Source organism: Rhinatrema bivittatum, chromosome 1 (assembly GCF_901001135.1).
Source record: "Rhinatrema bivittatum chromosome 1, aRhiBiv1.1, whole genome shotgun sequence".
NCBI lineage: Eukaryota > Metazoa > Chordata > Amphibia > Gymnophiona > Rhinatrematidae > Rhinatrema > Rhinatrema bivittatum.
The window spans coordinates 481978491-482001283 of NC_042615.1; the positions used below are offsets into that span (position 1 = coordinate 481978491).

Below are 22793 nucleotides of genomic sequence, written 5' to 3' on the forward strand. Positions count from 1 at the left end.
TTCTACAACCACTAATTTGTAAATTAATCAAAGACAAATTAATAATACATCTTTCTCTCCTTTGAACATTATATGAAGATAGCACTGAATGTGTTGTAAATGTTTAAATAATTGTATTTGTAGTGGTGTAAAGCAAGTTTTAGCATTTACATATTTTATGTGAAGGACGATTGAGGAATGAGTGTGATATATGTATGGTATGAGTGGAGTAACTGAGGGGTAAAGCATGTTTGGGTGATTTTAGTAATTGGATATGATGAATACAGGACATTTAGGGAAGGGTCCCTGTATGCAGTAAAATATTTGTAAAAAACTGGAGGTAAATTGTTGAAAATAAAAGATAATTTGGCATGGATAATTGCCTTGTAACCTCTGATTTTGGGTATAGTGTTTACTGAGCTTTCAGAGGGCATGCAGTTGTGTGTTTACCATGCTACAGCAGCCCATTCCTCCTCAGCCCTGCCCATCATCCTGCAGGCAGTGGGGCCAAAAGCAACCCAGTCAGTTGCAAGCAGGTTTCCTGTGCCCTGAAAATATTTCACACATGCGCCAAACATAGTGAGGCAGAGCAGCAAAGTACCGGCTATGGTCCCAGCATTCAGCGTCTGACAGAGGGGTAGCTTCTGTGTTTTTTCCCCCTGCTGCTAGGAGCAAGGTAAGGCTCTAATGGCAGCATCATCCCAGCTACTGACTGGATGGCTTTTGTCTGTAGGGCTGCTAAGTGGCTCCACAGTTCTGATTTCTCCCAGGAAAGCAGGACAAGCAGCCCATGTAATTAATGGGGATAAACCAGGACTGGACCAGGCTCTCTTGAAAGGGAAAAAATAAATGTGTTGCCAGTTGGCAACCCCTAAGCCTTTTTGCATTTTGGCTAGTTGATGAGTTAAGCAAAACATCAAATTCTCTCATAACAAAGTGGTCTTCTCACTGGGCTGCTAGTTGCCCATGTACTGCCTAAACATGCTGACAGGGCCCATATGTTCTCTTCCATTGTGGGTCTGAGCACAGCTGCAAGAAATTCCAACCAGGGACATCCAGGAACATTTTCCCCAATTTTATTTTGAAAAATACATTAAATGAGCAGTTCCTTATATTCTAATATTCCTATACAAAATTCAGATGACAAAGTGCCCTTTTTAAACTCAAGAACCATCTTTTGAATGTACAACCCCCCGCCCCTCCCCCACCAAAAGAAACGTTAGCCTGAAGAGTATAGGAATCAGATACGGTTTTCTTCTGAAAAATTCATGTACATTTTTGATACAGTGCAAAATTTATTGCATTTAGTAATAGAACTATTCTCCAACTCCGTCTCTCCCCTCCCCAACAAATTGGATAAGTTAATTCACACTACATCCTTGTTTTATTCCCCACTGATTTATGTTAACCTGTGCTTGACAGTAACAAGAAATGTAATAATCCCTTTTAGTTGCACCCACTGATCAATGCAGAATATAAAACTGCTTTCATTTTTCTTCTCACACCAGCAGAGCTACAAAATACAGGTAAGCACAGGTTGGTTTGTTTTTTCTAGCAGGATTTTGTTAGAGGTCTGCACACGCAAAAAGAAGAAACTCCAAAAGGGATATCCCAGAAGGCACCTCAACAATTTCATCAATGAAAAGTCTCTTAGAACTATTAATGCTATTCATAGTTAAATTAAAAAAAACAAAACAAAACAAAACACATTTGATGGCAGTTTTAAAAAACGTGATTGATTTTGTTAGAGATTACTGAATGAATGTGTCTAGAAAAGGGAAGAAAACAGTTCAACGTTAAGAAAGACAGTTGTAACTTTTAAAAATTTTTCTTTTTTTTTTTTAAACAAAGTTGCTATAAAAATATAAATTTTACTATGGTCTAATTTTGCAAAAAAAAAGAAAAATAATCATCCCGTACTGCAAATCTATTGACAATGGTAAACAGTAAGGCTAGTAAGGGATCTGGAATTGTCAGACAGCAATTGTCTCATGTACAATAATTACAATACAGCTCACGCAACACAAACAGGCAGGGACTCCGTCACTCATATATATGTACAATTTAAATGCATTACACACAACAAATTCTTAAATCACGAAAGGCTGACTTAAATCCCTCATTTTGTATTGCATTGCGTCTTAAGTTTTTAAATTACATCAATTTTTTGGGGAAAAAAACACAAGTAAAAAAAAAAAAAAGAATTGCAATGTAAACAGTGGCTTTCTAACCCAGCTGATTGAGTTCTCTTTAAACCAAAGACACTTCAGTCTCCTTTCGGCCGTCCAACGTTTTAGTTCAGGCCTTTTGACATCTCTCCAGAGTACTCCCTGTTAATTTACGCGGACAGGAAACCTGCTTTGAATGGTTTATAGCTCCCCATCAAAACCAACAATCCTCCTTGGCTTTTGTTTGGACTCTTGTGTTAAATGCCACCCTTGGTTTTCTACCCACCCCACCATGTGCAGTGCCATACTGTACTGGCACTTCTGAATAGTACAGTCACAGAATAAACTAAGGAAACCATCAGTGTGGAAAATCCTCTTTTCAAAAAACACACACAAAAACTGGAAAAAAAAAAAATACAGTACAAATGTTCTCTTCCCCCAAAATGTGAAGAGACAGGAGAATCAAATCAGGCCGAAGCCCTCCTGACAGCATGTGCTGGTCATATCCAAAGAAAGGCAGGCCTCATCACTAAGATATTTCTACCAGGATCTGCACAGTACGAAACCCCCCCCCCCCCCCCCCCAAGTCATTCAAAAGGACCGACAGATATCTTACTAACTGGAAAAGTAAAGAAAAGTGTGTTGAAAATTATTCAAATGAACATTTCACATTTTTAAATGACATTTTACCATCTTTAATGCAAAACAAAATCTCTCTATTGGAGCCCCCCTACAACATCCTGCAGGGGATGCACTGAGGTACCAGAGGAAGGAAGCCCTGCATGCTGCTGGCATTCAGAGGTTTCAAGCAGCACCATGCTCCAGCGGATTAAGACACATGCAAATTCTACTGGTTTCATCTCAAACCTAAGGCACTTCTGGTCCAGCATGAACATTTATATGGTCTGTGGTACTTGAAAGGGACCTGAGCAGTCTACCTTTAGTCAGCCGACACTCTCAGCTGGGGCAAAAATGTACTATCATGTGCAAGAGAACAATAGCTTAAATGAAAAAAAAACCATATGCACAGGGCATCTGCTGAGCAGCAGCTGAAAAGATTTTCATTTTTTTCAGGGTTTTTTTTTAATGCTGTCTTTCTGCAGCGTTCTTTGCAGACAGCGCAGTGCAAAGGTTCACACACATAACCTGTCATGAACATAGTGATGAAAGCAAGCATGCGGCACAAGAAACGAGGGTCCTTTATCAAAAGGCTGCCTGATATTCCTTGCCTATGGGGGGGAAACCCACTGGTGAACCAGACACTTGGTATTCATTGGTTGACAATGTGCCTGGTGCCAAAACTCCCCCCTCAAGACTGTACTAAATTGGGGAACGAGGGAAGGAGGAGCCCAACATAATTCTGCCAAGACAATCATGACCAATGTTTTTTGCAAACTGGAAGAGACAGAAGTAGAGAGAGACTTTGTTTAGTATAGCGCTATTCTGTGCAACCGATCGGCAATGTCAAGCTCTTGGGTGTCGCTACTGTAGATTCGGTCATTTCTCACAGCTAGCCTGGGCTCCCTACAGAGTTAAGGTACTGGTGTGCTGACGAGACAAGAGAGCATGATTTATCAACTCTTGCATCCAGTATGCAGAAGCACTGTGACGTCCAATGAATGCACAACATGACAAACTCTACTGACTTTCTACAGCATGGGTCTTGCAACCCCTTGCTACAGAAAGCCGTGGCAAACCAGAAACTGCAGCCTGAGAGGGAGGTGGTGTAAATTAGATTGATGGCTGCAAACTGGTCCTACGGATCATGACACTTTTCTTGCTTACCAAGCTGGACTACAGCTACAGCTAGAAAACATCAAAAGGGTAGGAAAAAAACTCCTCTCCTCCTTAGTGCAGGTGGGACTTTACAGCATCCACTGCTGTTCTTACAGACACCAAAAGGCACACAGGGCATTTCTATCACAGAGATCAGAATTTAACTTTCATTATATAGATTGCCATGCTGAGATTTTTACATGTTAAGGAAAACAAGTGGCATTATATGAAGTTTACAATGCAAAAATATTTACTTTTCTGTCACAAAAATGTGCAAAGATCAGCTGACCAGATTAAGGCACATGCACCAGCATCTGTTCTTGGAACTAATTCTATCAGCAATGTGTGAGGTTTACATGCTGGATTCACCTGGGAATGGGGGTAGGGACTTGCACGAATAGGGGCAGTTCAGCTTGCCATACTAATGCAACCTTGCCTAGTGGTCATACTTTACTTTCAGCAGTTGGAAACCTTGAAATGCAGAAACCCAGAGCATAAATTAGTGTAATGTGGCCTGAAAGGCATTATGTTAGCACTGCCTTTGTAACTTACAAAAGTACGCTGTACAGGTGAGCCACCCAAAGATTCAAATCAAATGCACATCTACTATAAACCAGTTTTAAAGACCCAACACACCTTCAGCTATATGCTGCCATCTCTCTACATACTTACATATGTAGTTCAGATGCATGTGCTTGTGTGGTTATTTATGAAGGCACACAAGCTCATGCATCAAAATAACCTCTTTCTAATGACAGCTTTTCAAACAACCATTGGTTTGTCCTAGTGCTATCAGGGTCTTCAGGTGGCCAGCAAGTCTATGCACCTTACAAAACCTTCAAACAATGCTGATCCATGAGAAACATGAGTGGAGGTGCTTCTAAAGATGTCCTTGATTTTGTACCTCCCTCTCCAATGAGAACCAGCTGAGGCTGAATGTGTGTCTTCTGGCTGCAGGGGGAGAGAGGAGAAAACATTTCCAAGGCCAGAACCGAGAGGGTGCTGGGTTTCATCATCCACAGGTTTTTATATGATACTGTCTGATATTTCTGAGGACTAGGGGGAGGGGTGTGTGGAAAAGACAACATAGTACGCACTGTCCACAGAGCGACATCTCTGGCTTGTTTTTTGGAGTCATAGCCCAGTGGTGTTCACCACATTTCCCCACCTTCATTCACCTCATGGAAGTCACGTCCCCCCGTGTCTCGCTGCCCCCATCCCATCCCGGAGCAATTTAAATAAGAGGTGCCCCGAAGACCTTCCTGCACCACTCCACATTGCAGCTGGGTGGGGCATCTATCTTCTGCATCTTCTCCAGCAGCCCCTCGGAGAGCTGTTTATATGCAACCCGGTACTCGTTGTCAAAGGCCTCTAAGAACAGGAAGAACAAGGGCAAAGCTCACCAAATGTTATCCAGCACCTGACCTGGTTAAGTCACACAAAATAGTACGTTTTAACCCAGATTATACTGCATATCCAGGTACCAGTGTAAGTAAAGTATTGACTAACCAGGTTTGGCTGTAACTCAAAACAGTTACCGGTAGTTTGGTAACTCAAGATGCACAGAGACCATGGTATAGGCAGTCTAATGGAATAACCTAGTGATCAGAGCAGCATGCTATGAACCAGGGAAACCAGGGTTCAAATCCCCACTGCTGCTCCTTGTGACCTTGGGCAAGTCACTTTACCCGCCATTGCCTCAGGTACAAACAGATTGTGAGCCCTGCTGGGGGACAGGGAAATACCTACAGTACCTGAATGTAATCTGCTTTGAAATGCCGAAAAGTGAAATATAAATAAAACTACAGGAATGGCCAGCTCTGGTCCTCAAGAGCCACAAACAGGCCTGATTTTCAGAATATCCATAATGAATATGCATGAGATAGATCTGCATACAATGGAGGCAGTGCATTTAAATCTCTCCCATACACATTCATTATGAATATCCTGAAAAACAGGCCGGTTTGTGGCTCAAGGACTGGAGTTGGCTACTCCTGATTTACAGCAACACACATTGTTTCTGCTCTTATTTACATTTTCTCCCCTGCCCACCCAACATCATTTCAACTTACCAATATCAATGTTCTCTCTTCCCAAGGACACCAACGAAAGGAACAAAATCTCTCTGTACAAGCTCCTGGAAGAGATTTCAATACACACTGCTTAGTTTTTCTTCCTTCCTATTGTCCTCCTTACCATTGAGAAGCCATGATGGGTTGTTTCTTGAGTCAACTCCCAAACACAGCCACCTTTAGGGAAAGTGCACTCTAGCAAGGGGCAAGGTCGGCTCAAGGTCTGGATAAAACTGCTGTAGGGGGGTTCTCTCGTGCAAAGCATAGCACAATATCCCAGACATACTGACTACAAAACTAAGCCATGAAATGCTGCCCTGTAAACAGAACCAAGTGGCCAAAAGCTGGCCAAGCTGAGCCTGTAGCCATACGGCACCGCTATGCAACCCAAAACTGTAGATGAGGGGACTCTAAAATAAGTGCGGAGAGCACACACAAAAGTAAATCTGTCCAAGTTTCACTTAAAATGTTCACACCTTCAGATCTGCCAGGAAATCTAATCACAGCATACCCCTTACCCCTCAAAGTGTCAGCGAGAACCCAAATCTACCCTCCTCCTCTACAGCTCACCTCTGGCGTTTTTCGCGCAGGTGCACTTTCTGCAGGAGGAGGCTGATGGGTTTGACAACATCGTTATGCTGGATGCTTAAGGTGATGCTGTCCAGTAAAGTGCCGAGCTTCTGCTGCTCCTCCGCCACAGTCAGGGAAGGCTTCTTTTCTCCAGAGTCTGTATAGGAAAGAACCATCACAGCAAACAGGCTGAAGTTACGAAATCACTAGGGGCTGAAATTCACACAGTCTTAAGCTGCGATGTGCGCCCACATTAAGGGACTTTGACTCTTCAGTTTAATCTCTTCCGGAAGCTACGTGGTCAGTTCAGTCTGCTCTGGTAGGCAAAGTACCTCTAAATGTACTCCAGACAATGTCACATACGAGGGAGGAACAGTTCACTGCCTGTCTGTTTTAGCTCCTCCGCAGCAAAACACCGGCATGCGTGTGCACTGCCAGGGCTCTCTAGGAGGTGCACTCAACTCTCAGGGGGAGGGGGATGGAGCCAGCAACTCCTGACAGCATCGGGGGTACCCAGCCTTTATTTCTAGCCTGCCACAACTGCGGGCATCTCATCACCAGCAGCTTGGCTAAAGGGGCAAGCCAAATAAGGGTCGTCCCTTGGGGAGACCTTTGGGTAGGGTTTGGGTTGGAATTATCTAGGCATCTGCAGAATTAATGCTGCGGAGGTGTTCTTCAGTCACTCAGGGCATTTCATTGTTCTCTTCATTATTCTTGTCCTCAGTGTCATTTGGAGGCATCAGATACTCCATTACATAAGACTTGTGAGGGTAATCAACATTGTTCTCACACTTGGCTAGGGTTGGTATGGTTGAACAGTAAGAGAAGACTGTCTGCTCATGCTTAAACTTAACCTGCACATTTTTAACCGTTCCTACCAGATATACTTCCTCGATGTCCAATTTAGTCGAGGGAAGGAGTACCCTGCAATTTTAACTGGTCAATGCAAGATCAATATTTATTTATTTATTTTTATATACCGGTGTTCGATTTTACACATCGCATCGGTTTACATTCCAACAAAAAATGCAGAAAATCAAGCGTTTCCTTTGTCAATACATTGAACAATAATAAACATGGAAATTATTAACAAGGGAGATAAAAACATGGGAAAGGTTAACACTAAGGGTTGCATGAAGGGGCGTGCCCCTTTGTTGCGCGCAACGCCTGCTGGCTTGGTGCCTTTCAACAGTCCAGCTCCGTTTGTGATGACGTCGGGGGAGGGGGCGGGTCTCTCAATCATGGCTTTCCCCACGGCAGTCTCCTCTCAGCTTCAATGGATTTTGCATGACATAGATTAGGGGTTCTTAAACTTAATTATTTTCTTTATTAAAATTTGGATAGTGGAAGAGGGAGGATTTGTCTACTCACAGCTTTGTCCCTCAGGGTATTCTTTCCTTCATCAGGATTGCATCAATAAGAAAAGAGGAGTTGCTGCTGCTATGGTGTGTAGAGCAGATTTAGCTGCAGCCACTCTGGCAACTCCAATGGTATGCAAATGCCTGCTGCTAAGGACAGGATGTACATCTCCTACTAGAGTGCTTGTCATTTAACACCCTCCAGCTACAACTCAGGACTGTCTAGTTTTTATAGTAGAAATGATTTTGGATTTATGTTTGTATCTCTAATTGCAGTTGATAACTATTTATATACTACAATCGTACTCATATAGAAACACAATATATATATATTTCTGCCATCAGCATTGGCAATGGGAAACCTTTCTCAAATAGTGGGAGAGTTCACACATCCTGGTGAACAGGTCTGTGATCTAATCATTGGATCCTCTGTGGCTGCGCTGATCTGTGATCAGTGCTATCTTTCTTTTTTTTGACCTGTTATCTGCTACCTGACCCCAGATATTATTGATCATCAGCGGTTGGAACACAGATGTGAAATTGCTCTCTGCCTCCCTCTGTAGCCATATTCTCAAGGTTTGTGATTCCTCTGTCGACATATTTAATGGATCAAAGGCAAGCAGAGGTTTCACAAACTTTGGATAGTTTATTTCCATTGTGTCCTATTAATAACAAACAATTAAACACTCTCCAAGTTTTGGGTTGAGTTGCGGTCACATAAAGGGTTAATGATGGGCTTAGAGGCACGACGGGCAGACGTCCACCTGCTCTGCTGATAAAGCCACTGCTGCAACTTAAAGGCTAAGAAAGGTTCTCTTGAGAGAAGGAACAACATTGTCAGAACAACATGAAGGAATTATTTTCTATTGTCAATTTTTTTATCGGACACAATTTCCCCTGTAAAACATAAGTCAATACATTTCCAGAAAGTGAATGATTTGCTCAGTGTTTCCGGGTCAAAATATATAAATTGTGACAGAGCTGGGAGAGAAGCAGGATAATATAGGTCGGGTGAGTCAATATAGCATCCCCTGCTCAACACTTGTCTCTTTTGAGCCTGTCAGAGCCCCCCTTCCTGCTCCTTAAATCTTTGTCCGGCTAGAATCAAAGTTCTTATCAGACGACATCTGTTATGGCACACACCTGTACACTGACACATTCAGCTACTCGCCCTAAAAGAGCCTAGTGTTGTAGTGAATCAGCTTAATACCTGTCTAAAGGAGATTGTTAATAGCACAACGAGCAATCTAGCCTTGAATGGCCACAAGATAGATTGTGAAAATAGGTAATATGGATCCAAGGGCCCTACAGCCTGTTCCTGTGGTAGATGGGACCCCTGTGTCAGGTGTCTTGGAAGCTAGGAATTTAGGGGTGATGACTGACTGTTTTCTTGGCTTGGGGGTCCCACATTTTGGTGGTTGCACGTAAATCGTATTTTATACACATGCATTCATATAGGCATGAAGAGTATCCTGGATTTCTGGCCTGGTGTCAAATTATCTTGCCAACCAATCAGCTCTTGAACCATTTGCCAAGCCACCAGGGAGCTATAATTACTAACCAGTGGCTCAAAGCCCCCGTTTAGTTTCTCTTCAAGTTGCTGAAAGGAGAAGCAACACATAGTAACACGGACACAGAGAGCACCTACCCCACACATCCAGAGGCACACAGCACGCACAAATACAAAGACACACACTCCACACCCACACAGAGAGAGAGACAGACCTTACTCCTGGACAGGCACACAACACAAATGGTAAAGGGTGGACTATTTTTCAAAAATGTTAGGTGCCAGCCAAAATTTTGAGGAGCTGAGAAAAGCTCCATCCCACTCTGCCCAACATTTTGTTTTGCTTTTTTACCGTTTTCACTAATCGTTCCTATTTTCTCCTACCCAACTCCCCCCCCCCCGCATTCCTCTGGCCATTGTCCTCTCCTACCTCACCACTTCCCTTCTGGGCAGACAGCAGCTGCAATCTTCCCTTCCTGGGTAGGGACCCAGCGGCAGGAACTCCTCCCAGGCTGCTCCCAGCTCTTCTTGGGTCGTGGAACGCAGCAGCTGCTCCTTTCGCGTCCGGGCCCATAACCAGTCCCAGATTTAGGCATAGTCTAATTTCGATAGGTACCAAGTGTTGCCTCTGCTCTCATGCCTCCATCCGTGACTGCGGCAGCACCCCACTCCAGCAGCAAAAAATTCACAAAGGAAATTCAGCACAAGGCTGCATTAGAGACCCGCCCCCCCTCACCCAAGGGTCTATGGTAACAGGAAGCCCATGTGGGAGGAGGGGGGGGAGGGGGGAGAGGTGCCACGCTGCTGCAGGGCTTTGAACTCGCGCTGGATGACTGGAGGCCACTCGCTGAATTTCCTTTCTAAAGCTGTTGCTGAAACAAAGCACTGCTATGGCTCAAAAGGGAGAGGACCAGAGCGGAGAGAAAACGGACAGGGGCACAAACCTCTTCCGGGGTGGGGGGGAATTGGGATAAGAGTTGACATTCCCCCTCCCCCACTACTTATAGGCACCCAAAATGTAAATTCGACCCTGACCACAAGTTGTGGAAATGGATCCTTTCCAGAGCTTACTAAAAGACATGCTTGGCTAAACCATGGCATGCTTATGGAGTCATCACTACATCCCTTCTGACCTGAGCTTGCAGTACCCTCTGTGGTGCTGAAACTAGACAATGCACCAATTTTTTCTTGCTGTGTCAGCTGGCATTACCTGTTCAGGATTGTTCATGACACCTCCCCCCTCACCCTCCCCATTATTTGCGCACCCCTGTTTTAGGCAATGGACAGTAAAATGTATGCATTTTTTTTTAATAAGGCATTTAAGACAGTGGTTCACCTTTTAACAACATCACAATTAGACTACTGCAATGTCCTCTACATGGGACTCCTGGCCAAGACTACCCAAAAGCTCCAGCTCCTACAAACATAACTGCAAGAATGGCCCTTGGCAGTCCTAGATGGCCAAGTATGAACTCACTGCTGAATTAACTAGACTGGATGCTGGTTACAATAAGAGCAAAATTGCAACTCATGGTTTTGGCCTTTCTGGCCCTATGAAATGCAGGACCCTATCTGTCAAATAAATTACAGTGGTACAGTCCCGATGGGTTTTAAGATTAAGCCTTTCTGAGTGTGCCTCTTCATGCAATATACTTGGCCCTTGCTGCTACACCTCTAATGTGGAACAGCTTGCCGGTCAACATTAGGACAGACAAATATCCCGATGTTTAGAAAGAAGCTAGAAACCTGGCTTTTCCCTTTGAATTAGCCACAGATGCTTAGTTTATGCGGTTCTTGTTCACCCGCTAAATTCCTGAGGTTGCAGCGTTTATCTGGTTATTTGTTTATGCTCTCTGGTCAATGGTGAGGGAGGGGCATCTATGTTGAGAAGATTTTAGGTGAAATGTAAGCATGGCCTAGATTTCTTCAGAGTCGACATAGATCTCCCTAAGTTTTGTGAAAGTTCTTAAGGCTTTGAATAGGCCTAATTTTCATGCTGGCTATAGATATGATGATCTGTAGTTGGAATCGTTGTACTTTTGGTTTTTAATTCTATTTGGGTATGGCTGGTATTTGTGGTCTTATTGTTGTAGCTAGTCTGTTTCTGTTCATCATACTGAATATCCTTATGAGCACAAATGTATTAAATATAGAAAGAAAAGCAATCACACAAGGTGCATTAACTGTGAATGGCTATATTACAAAACTGTATTAGAACACATATGTCATCCATGAGATGTAAAGGAAAGCAGAGTTTCTTACCTGTAACAGGTGTTCTCCTAGGACAGCAGGATGTTAGTCCTCACACATGGGCGACATCATCCAATGGAACCCAGCATGGAAAACTTATGCCAAAGTTTCCAGAACTTTGACTGGCATACTGAGCATGCCCAGCATGCCACCATCCACACGGGGTCCCTCTTCAGTCTTGTAACATAGAATTAAAAAAAAAAAAAAAGCCACAGGAGAAACCCAATTCCGTGGGGTGGTGGGCAGGTTTCGTGAGGACTAACATCCTGCTGTCCTAGGAGAACACCTGTTACAGGTAAGCATCTCTGCTTTCTCCTAGGATAAGCAGGATGGAAGTCCTCACACATGGGTGAACACCTAACTACAGGCTGTTCTCGAGCAACAAGTAAGACCAATGGGCACCTAACCAAGTGCCAATGGGCACAACACTGGTGCTGTTGGTAACAGAGGGAGACAGCCTGAACCCAAACAATGGGCTGTAGGTAAGAACAGATGGGTTTTACGGCTGAAAGAGATTCCGGAGGACAGATTGGCCACAGCTGCAGTTGCGTCAGCCATACCTGTCCAGACAGTAGTGGAGGCAAAAATGTGGAGGGAACTCCACGTCGTAGCCTTGCAGATCTCATCCAAGGGGACCACTCTCAAGTGGGCCACTGAAGCTGCATGGCCCTGACAGAATGACTCAAGTCAGAGTCCTGCCTGAGTATAGCAGAAGGAAACGCAATCTGCCAGCCAGTTGAACAAGGTCTGCTTAGCAACCGCAAATCCTAATCTATCCTGTCAAAAGAGATGAAGAGCTGCGTAGACTGCCTATGGCCTGCCATTTGCGCCAAGCAGAAGGCTAAGGCTCTCTTGCAATCCAGACTGTGCAGAGCCCATTCGCCCTGATGCAAATGAGGCTTGGGAAAAAGGTGGGCAGGACGATAGACTGGAAATCCATCACCACGTTCGGCAGGAACTTAGGGTGTGTGCGCAGAACCACCCTAAAATGGAAGAACTTCATGCAAGGTGGATACAAAACTACGGCCTGAAGCTTGTTGACTCTCTGCGCTGAAGTGACCGTGACCAAAAAGATGACCTTCCAGGTCAGGTACGTCAGGTCACAGGTGCACAGGGGCTCAAAAGGAGCTTTCATGAGCTGAGCCAACACCACACTGAGGTCCCAGGAGACAGCAGGAGGTCGCAGGGGAGGCTTCAACTGCAGTAGACCCCGCATAAAGCGACCCACTATTGGCTGCACAGAGATGGGCAAACCATCCACATCTTGGTGGTAGGCACCGATAGCAGTCAGATGCACCCTAACGGAGTTGGTTTTTAAGCCAGAGTTCAAAAGGTGCAGGAGATAGTCAAGCAATTTCAGTGTGGAGAAGGAGAATGGGTCCAAGCTGTGGTGCTCACACCACACGGAAAACCTTCTCCACTTCAGGCCATAAGGCTTCCTAGTGGAAGGCTTCTTGGAAGCCACCAGGACCCAAGACACCTCATCCGACAGGTCAAGGGGCTATAGAATTAACCTTTCAACATCCAGTCTGTCAGGGACAAGGCCCTGAGGTTGGGATGATGCAGCCTTTCCTGATCATGTGTGATGAGGTCTGGAGAAGTCCCCAAACTGATCGATTCCCGGAGGGAAAGATTCCTCAGGAGCGGGAACCAGATCTGCCTCGGCCAATGAGGGGCTATGAGAATCATGGTTCTCCCATCCTGTTGGAGCTTCAGGATAATCCTTGTCATAAGAGGAAGCAGAAGATAAGTGTACAGAAGGCCCTTGCCCCAATGGCCAGCAAAGGCATCCGAGGCCGGCTTGCCATCCCCCCTCCCTGTACAGGAAGCAGAACTGTTCTTTTATGGAGGTAATTTCAACCTGTATGTTGGCATCTTTCTTCTGAGCAGTTTTAATGATAAGGATCATCAGATCCAAACTGCATTCCAGTCTTGTATGAACTCCGTATCTTCTTTGTATAGATGGGGTTCTTTTAAGATCCAAAGCCCTCGTGGAATCCTTTGTTGCCAACAATATTCTAGTAATGTATCTGCATGCAAAGAGGTACGTACTGAACGTCAGGACAATTTGTTAACGCCATGATGTCATTCCGTTGTTTAGATGCGGGCTATTTAACTTTGATAACTGGTTTGATGCGATCTCTGTCCAGCTCTTCGAGAACTGATTTGAGACTTGGCGTCCGAGTAGAGAAGGTTGTCTCTCCATAAACACGAAGCTAAGTTACAATACATTTTCAATATTTTACATGTCTGACAGTTGGTTGTCATTGCATTTACAGATTTTTGACAATTTGATATTACTCACCCCTGAGGAAGCTACGAGTTTCGTAGCGAAACACTGGCCGCTGTCGGGTTAAGAGTGGAAGTTGATTTAATGGGGACAGACGGACATTTTATATGATAACAATAACAACCACTTCATTATCAAGCTTCTTGCTGTTAAAAAAAATTTTCTGAGCCGCAAATGATTAACAGACCGAATGGTTCTTCACAGTCAGAACACGTTGTCAGGCTTGCTGATGCAGCATTTTTCAAATTTACACATAGTAGATATGAAAAAACAACGTAACCCTTTGTTTTGATGGCAGAGAGGTGTTTGAATTTATTATAGACTGTTTCCTTTTGTTTCAGTTGTTGTTGATATACAGGACCGATGTTTAGTGCTCTCTTTTTTGTGGATCCTTCAAGTGAGCCACAGCATTCCTCACCTTGTCACCAAAGAGGTTCTTGTCAGTACACGGCAGGTCCATGATCTTCTCTTGTACCTCTGGCTGGAGATCAGAACCTGGGAACCAGGCCATCCTACAGGCACCAATTCCTGCAGCCACTAACCTCACTCAGTGTGCCAGTCAGTTCTAGAAACTTTGACATAAGTTTTCCGTGCCGGGCTCCATCGATTGATGTCACCCATTCTGCTTGTCCTAGGAAAAATAATTTACCTGTGAGCCATTTTCCCTGAGAACCTATTTGGTGAAATAAGGTTCTTGCACAAAATAAAGCAGGAATCTGACTGGCCATTGTAGAAGTAATCAAAGTAAAGTGGAGTTAAATGATGCTGAATTGTAGAGGGAATCAATCCTGATATGATCCATTTGTTCCAGGCTGCAACACTGGTTGGCATAGCAGTGTCATTTTACGCCTAGAATTCTGAGCAGGGGACATCAACGCAGTTCAGGTCATAGCACAACAGGATGATGGGGGGGGGGGGGGAAAGGGGAGGGTGTTGGGGAGACAAGATGGCTACTGGTATTAGGCAGCCCCTGCTGGCACACCTCAGCCCTTGTGTCAGTGAGGGTTGCAGGACTAAAGGGAAGAAAAAAAATACATAATCTCACTGGAAGTACTTGTTTCAGATGTGCATGTGAAATATATACTGTGAATGATATTGAAAATAAACCCTAAACAAAGCAGATTTACTTACCTGTAACAGGTGTTATCCCAGGACAGCAGGATGTAGTCCTCACATATAGGTGATGTCACTGGACGGAGCCCTATCACGGAAAACTTTCTGTCAAAGTTTCTAGAAATCTTTGACTGGCACACTGAGCCCACTGAGCATGCCCAGCATGCCATGATCCCTGCAGCCACAAGGGTCTCCCTTCAGTCTCGTTTGTAGCAATAAGTGCGAGCAAAAAATTAAATAATAAAACGGCAGTGGACCCAACTCCGCGGGGTGGCGGGTGGGTTTCGTGAGGACTACATCCTGCTGTCCTGGGATAACACCTGTTATAGGTAAGCAACTCTGCTTTATCCCAGGTCAAGCAGGATGATAGTCCTCATATATGGGTGATTAGCAAGCTACAGGCTGACTCATGCTTTAACAGGTCAATGGCACACAACAAGTGCAACAAGCACAACAACTGGGATGCCATTGATTAAAATAAGGCAGCCTGAATCACAGCAGGCGGTTGTGGAAGGAGTTGGTTATTACACTGGAAACAGGTTTTTCAAGACAGATTGTCCAAAGGCAGAATCTTGTTTTCCTTCTTTATCCAAACAGTAATGAGCTGCAAATGTGGGAAGAGAACTCCAAGTTGCAGCTTTGCAGATGTCAGCAATAGGTACTGAATGGTAGTGTGCTCTGGATGTTGACATAGCCCTTACTGAGTGTGCCTTTACTCGCCCGTGAAGAGGAAAGCCTGCTTTCTCATAGCAGAATTCAATACAGTCTGCTAGCCAGTTGGAGAGAGTTTGTTTGCCCACTGCAACTCCTGGCTTATTTTTGTCAATAGAAACGAAGAGTTGGGTGGATTTCCTATGGTCTGCAGTACGTTTTAGTTAAAATGCAAGTGCACATTTACAGTCCAAGGTGTGCAAAACTCTCTCGCCCTGGTGAGAGTGGGGCCCTGGGAAAAAAAAGTGGGCAAGACAATAGATTGGTTAAGGTGAAAATCCATTACCACCTTAGGTAGGAATTTGGGGTGAGTGAGAAGGACCACTTGGTCATGCAGGAACCTCATGTAGGGTGAGTATGTGACAAGGGCTTGTGACAAAGGACCTTCCATGTAAGAAATTTTACATCACAGGAATGCAAAGGCTCAAACGGAGATCTCATGAGCCTTGTAAGCACTATATTTAGGTCCCATTCTGTAACCGGTGGTCGAATGGGAGGCTTAAGTTGAAGAAAGCGCCTCATAAACAGACTCACTAGGGGTTGCGTTATTGGGGCATCCTCTATTCGTGTACATCCCCTGTACGTGTACACCTGAGTGCCGCAATGGCACTCAGGTGTACACGTACAGAAGAAGTCTGGAGACCAGAGTCTGAGAGGTGCCATAGATAGTCTAATAGAGATGGAGTGGGGCAGGAAAAAGGCTCAATACCTTTTTGAGTGCACCACTTGGTAAATCTAGTCCACTTGGAATGGTAAGATTTACATGTGGAAGGCTCTCGTGAAGCTATGAGAACTTGAGAGACTTGTGTCGAAAGATTGAGCGGCTGTAGGATCAAGCTTTCAACATCCAAGCTGTCAAGGCAAGGGTTTGTAGGTTCGGATGGTGTAGACTGCCTTGGTTCTGAGTTATGAAGGTGGGCTCTGTGCCCAGGCGAATTGGATCTCTGATCGAGAGATCGAGAAGTATGGGGAACCATACCTGTCGAGGCCAGTATGGGGCTATGAGGATCATTGATCCTCTGTCCTGTTGTAGCTTCACGAGAGTTTTGACTATGAGCGGAATCGGAGGATACGCATATAGAAGGCCTTTGTTCCAAGAGCGAGCAAAGGCATCCCTGGTGAATGTTTTTCGACGGCTGTAGAGGGAGCAGAATCTTTCCACGTTGTGGTTCAGTTTGGATGCAAAGAGGTCGTTGGTTGGTTGATCCCAGCATTGAAAAATTTTGTTTACTACACAGGGATCCAGAGACCATTAATGGGGATGGAAACGTGAACTGAGACTGTCCGCTAGGACATTCTGTATGCCTGCTAGATAAGTGGCCCTGAGATGCATGGAGTGTGCTAGGGTCCAGGCCCAAACCTGTACTGCTTCTTGACTCAGCAGATACGAGCCTGTGCCTCCCTGTTTATGTACCACATTGCTACTGTGTTGTCCGTTTGTATCAATACAGTCTTGTGTGAGAGGCAGTCTTTGAAGGCATAAAGGGCATAGCGTATCGCTCGAAGTTCTAAAAAGTTGATTTGACACTTTTTCTCGAGCGGAGTCCACATACCTTGCGTCTGGAGGTCATTGACGTGAGCTCCCCATCCCAAGTTGGATGCATCCATGGTCAAGGTTACTTGAGGAGATGGTTGCTGGAACGGTAGACAGGTCCCGTAATGCAGGTTGGTTTGTCCACCAGCGAAGTGAGAGATGTAACTGGTTGGTGACTCATATTAAGTACGACAGTGGTTGAACAGCTTGAAGCCACTGAGATTTCAAAGTCCATTGAGTCTTTTGCATGGCTAATTTCGCCATAGGGGTAATGTGGACTGTAGACACCATGTGGCCCAATAATGTAAGAAATTGGTGGGCAGACGCTACCTTGCATCTGCTCAGAGAGTTTGCAAGTTTTGTGAGGTTGTGTGCACAGTCGCTTGGAAGAAAAGCTTTTGCGACTGTGGTGTTGAGGTCTGCTCCGATAAAAGTAAGGAGCCGAGACGGGTTCATATCTGATTTCTGATAGTTGATTAGGAATCCCAAGGAATGCAACAGGGTTATGGTGCTTTTCATGGCAGCGAGAGCTCCTTGCCTGGATGGACTCTTGATGAGCCAATCGTCTAGGTAGGGAAAAACATGAATGCTGTTTTTTCTTAGATGTGCAGCAGCCACTGCCAGGCTTTTTGTGAACACTCGAGGTGCTGAAGTCAGTCCAAATGGTAGAATTCGGTATTGGAAATGTTTTTGCCCCACTATGAATCATAGATATTTTCGATGTTGTGGGGAAATGGGGATGTGAGCGTAGGCTTCTTGAAGGTCCAGAGAACAGAGTCAATCTTCTTGATGTAATAAGGGAAGAATGGTTCCTAGGGAGACCATTCTGAATTTTTTTCTGACGAAATTTGTTGAGATTGCGGAGGTCTACGATGGGACGAAGTCTGCCGTTTTCTTTGGAATTAGGAAATAGCGGGAGTAGAACCCTCTGCCTTGTTGAGGCCAGGGAACGGGTTCGACGGCTCTGGCAGTCAGCAGGGTGAAGAGTTCTAACTCTAGTTGAGATGTTGGAATGTTGTGTCACCACAGTGGAGCGGGTGGGGAATCCTGAGGTATTGTTCGGAAGTTGAGACGGTATCCTCGGTTCAAGATGGCTAACACCCACTGATCTGTGGTGATAAGGCTCCAGTTGTGTATAAAATAATGGAGCCGATCTCCTACTGGCAAGTCTGATCTGGGGTTGTTGGAGTGGCTGCTGCTCTCTGGGAATGTTTCAAAACCCAGATGCAGGTCCCGCTTGCAGGGCTGGTTGAGGTCTGGGTGGTTTGGTTTGACGTGGACGTCCATGTTGAGGTGGTCATGAAGAACATACTGCAGATGATGGTGGATAGTATCTACGAGGCCTGTAGAAAGGTTTTATGGTATCCCTTCTGATGGGCTTTCTAGATGAGGAAGAATGCTCAGATGGTAGTTTTGACAGCTGTCGTAGTGTCTTGTGATGATCTTTGAGCTGTGAAACAGCCTCTTGAACCTTATCACCGAAGAGGTCGTTTCTGGCAGGTCTGCTAATTTTTCTTGTACTTCTGACCTAAGATCAGAAGCCTTTAACCAGGCCCACTGATTCCTGTAGCAGACGTACATGCAGAGGTTTCAAAGGAAGCATATGCTGCATGGACCTCATGCTTTCCTGAATCAAGGCCCTTCTGAATAATGGCACTGAGTTGTTCCTTATGCTGCTGTGGGAGATTGTCTGTGACCTCTTGAACTTGTTTCCACATGTTTCTCTGGTATTGTGTCATGTAGAGTTGATAGCTTGCAATATGTGACACCAACATTGAATCCTGAAAACGTTTTCGGCCTAAGACATCGAGGAATTTCTGATCTTTCCCCGGGGTGTACAGGAATGAGGGTTCTGCTTCCTGGCCTTTTTCTGTGCTGATTCAACTACCACTGATTGATGTGGTAGCTGTGGCTTCTGAAACCCCAGTGTATGTTGTACAAGGTATGTAGCATCTGTTTTTCTATTAACAGGTGGTACTATACAGGGGTGCTCCCAAAGACGGTGCTGTAAATCTAAGAGCACTTCATGGACTGGTATTGCCATGACTTCTTTGGGGGCATCAACGAATTGGAAGACTTCCAGTATTTTGTGTCTGGTGTCCTCTTCTGTGACCAGGTCGAATGAAATTGTCTCAGACATCGCTTTTATGAAATTAGAGAAAGATAGGGCCTCTGGGGGAGACTTTCTTCTCTCTTCCTGTGGGGAAGGCTCTGAAAGGATGTCATCTGGGTCTGTATCAGTGTCTGTCTTCCCATGGGTTATACTGGGGTTCTGAATGGGACCCTGGTGGAGGAAGAGTGTCCTGTATGATTGGACGCTTTGGCATCGATGGAATCCTCGATGTTTTTAATGGATGATACGTCTGCATCGATGGAGGTAGGTCAGGCACCAATGGTGATTCGCCCGGCATCGACAGGAATCGACGTCCGGTGTCTCCTGATGGACCGGGAAGAGGCATCGAAGGCATCGGTGAAAGGTCCGATCAGTATAGTTTTTGAAGTCCCGATGAACCAGGTAGAGGGTCCTCTTCTTCCGATGAACCCGGAATGGATATTGTCTGTGGAGTTATCGGAGGTTCCATTGGTAGCGCTGGCATTGGTTGCGCAGGGAAAGCATCAATTAAGGCATCGAGCCTGTTTAACAATGGCCTGAAGACCGATGGCTCCGGTGTCGGTGCCAGTACGGGAACTGGCATCGGTGGCGGTTGAAGATTTTGAATTGCTTTGATGACCGCCTGTCTGACGAGGGTATTCAGCTCTTCCCTGGATACTGGGATAGGATCCTCTGTCATAGAGGAAGGCACGATGGGCGCTACTGGCTTATCCACATGAATATGTGGTGGCTCAGTCTCCAACACTGATCCTGATGGGGAGCGCCTCAGGTACAGAGGGGCATGGAGACTCATGTACCTGGGCCCACTTCGCTATCGGATCGATGGCTATCGATGCCGATGTGGTACCGGTTCCCTCTGGAATGGAGTCCGTCTGATGTCAATGATGCTTTTTCTCTTGATGTTCGGTCCTGTCTTTACTTGGAGCCGAGGAAGAAGCTACCGATGGAGTCAGTGACGGACGGTCACCAGTTCTCTTTTTCCCTCGATGAACTTTTTCGAAGGAAGAGGGTGTTATCATCGGTGACGACTGTGTAGACGTCGATGGAGTTAACTTTTTTGAACAGATCCTCATTTTATCAAGGCGGGCACGCCTGCTCTTCGGAGTCATCTGCGCACAGGTGGAACATGCGCGGACATTGTGATTTGGACCGAGGCAAAGGACGCATATCTCATGCGGATCAGTGATGGACATCATTCGGGGGCATTTTTTAAACCCCATGGCCATGATAATGTTTTCAGGCAACAAATGGTCGATGGCTTGTGGGTACTGATATGAGGTAAAAAGAACCAGTTGAAAAAAACCCCCGGAACGGTACTCAGCGAGTGTCACCGAAGGGAGACCGTTGTAAGGAACTTTTTTTTGTGACTTTTGATGAAAATTCTTATCAATTTTCCATGAGGAAAGTATGTGAGAATCTCACAGAGCTCCTTCAATGGGAGGCTAACAGCAACGCAGAAAAAAAGAGACTGAAGAGAGACCCCTGTGGCTGCAGGGAACATGGCATGCTGGGCATACTTAGTGGGCTCAGTATGCCAGTAAAACGTTTCTAGAAACTTTGACAGAAAGTTTTCCGTGATAGGGCTCCGTCCAGTGACGTCACCCATATGTGAGGACTATCATCCTGCTTGTCCTGGGATAAACAGGAGGTCTGACAGCTAGTAAGGAAGTACATCTTAGTATACACTGTCCCTTCTACTGCTATGGAATCCTAATGAACAAGGAGAAGCTGTCACAAAAATTGCTTTAATAATGTCTTTTGTAGGAGGCACTGAGCTAGGGGAAAATCAGGGTTGAGTTAGGGGAAAATCATTGTTTCCAAAAAGGGAAGGAGGAACAGTCAGTCACTAGTGGTTGAAGCGATTATTTCAGCCCCTCAGCTACGTCAGCAGGATATGCAGAATAAAATGTTTCCCATTACTTACGGAGGTTCCTCCAGCTCCCATACAGAGGCTTGCCAGGCTCCTGGTGCAGGTTAATATTGTCCCACAACAGTTGAACATACACCAACTTGCTGTCCTGGGACAGAGATGACTGAGGAAGCTAGAACAGGTGAGAAAAAAAGATCAGCACCATAGAAAAAAAAACCAGCACAGGACCTAAACAAGCATGAACTTCCACAGCCTACAAATACTCACTTCGATCTACTCCTCTACAATTACTTTGCCCCTAATGATTCCTCTTTTAGTCCAATTTCTATTCTTTTTCAGTGCAAAATTTTTTTATCTGCCTAAAATCTGACCCTACTAAAAATGGAGAAGTTTACCCTGATAATTTCTTTTCCTTTCCTTGAGCCTAGGCAGACTAGTCCAGATGTGTAGGCTGTGCTCACTGACCAGCAGATGGAGACTGGGACTAAGTAGCTTGGTTGATGACATCTCTTATAGGCATCTGTGCCGACTTCAGCCTATCAGTATTATCTGCAACAAGCTAACTCTACAACCATTAAGCTCCATAACTCCTAACAAATTATAAACGATATAAAAGTGGAAAAATTGGAAAATAGATAACTAGAACTTAGAACAAAAAAGGTTACACTCCTATAAAATCCTGAGACGCCCATTTCTTGAATAATGAAACATCACTAACCAAAAGTAAAATATAGTTTAGCAGAAAAGCAATAGGAGGATTCTGGGCTGGTCTGCTTGAACTCAAGGAAAGGAAATTATCAGGTAAGGAGAAATTTACCTTTCCTTTTTGTCCATGCAGAGCAGGCTAGATGTATGGGATATACCTAAAATACTCCTGATCTGGGCAGGATACTGCCATACCTGCTTATGAATGAATCCTCCCTGGCCCTGAAATCCAGATGATAATGCTTTGAAAAATAATGTAGAGAAGACCACATCACTGCTTTACAAAATTTCAAGAGGAGATACCACCTGCAATTCTACTCTAGAAGTGCCTGGACTCTGGTGGAAGGTGCCTCGACCTGCTTGGGCAAAGCTTTCCCACTAACTATGTAAGCTACAGTAATAACTTGCTTCATCTAGCTATGGTAGCTTTTGGTGCCACTTCACCATTGCACGGAGAAAAGGTCAAAACAAATGATTAGACTTTCTGAAATCATTTGTTAATTTCAAATATCTCAACAAGGCGCTTTGTGTATCCAAGGAATGCAAAGTTGGGAATTCCTGGCTTTCCAGATGTCTACTAAAAGATGGCAAAGAAACTGATTTAGATGGAGAACAGATACTTCAGAAAGAATGATGGAACTGCACAGATTTTGATCATATCCTGAGCAATCACTAAAAATGGTTCCCTGCATGACATTGCCTGCAACTTGGATACTAGTCTAGCAGAACAAATAGCAATTAGAAAGGCCACTTTCAAGGTTAACAACCTTAAGG

At 44.8% G+C, this 22793-nt stretch overlaps 1 protein-coding gene across 3 annotated transcripts in view; it reads right to left on the minus strand.

The window, feature by feature from the left end:
* Window positions 1-1039: 1039 nt before the first annotated feature.
* The window catches only part of DENND4C (DENN domain containing 4C), a 233808-nt gene continuing 212054 nt past the window's right edge, over window positions 1040-22793 (minus strand). For all 3 annotated transcript variants that reach the window (XM_029607079.1, XM_029607072.1, XM_029607087.1), the window contains 4 exons: window positions 21369-21486; window positions 6566-6722; window positions 5996-6060; window positions 1040-5294 (listed from right to left, as the gene is read on the minus strand). In XM_029607079.1, the coding sequence (XP_029462939.1) occupies window positions 5158-5294; window positions 5996-6060; window positions 6566-6722; window positions 21369-21486 (477 nt within the window). In that variant the 3' untranslated portion in view covers window positions 1040-5157. The remainder of the gene's footprint in view (window positions 5295-5995; window positions 6061-6565; window positions 6723-21368; window positions 21487-22793) is intronic.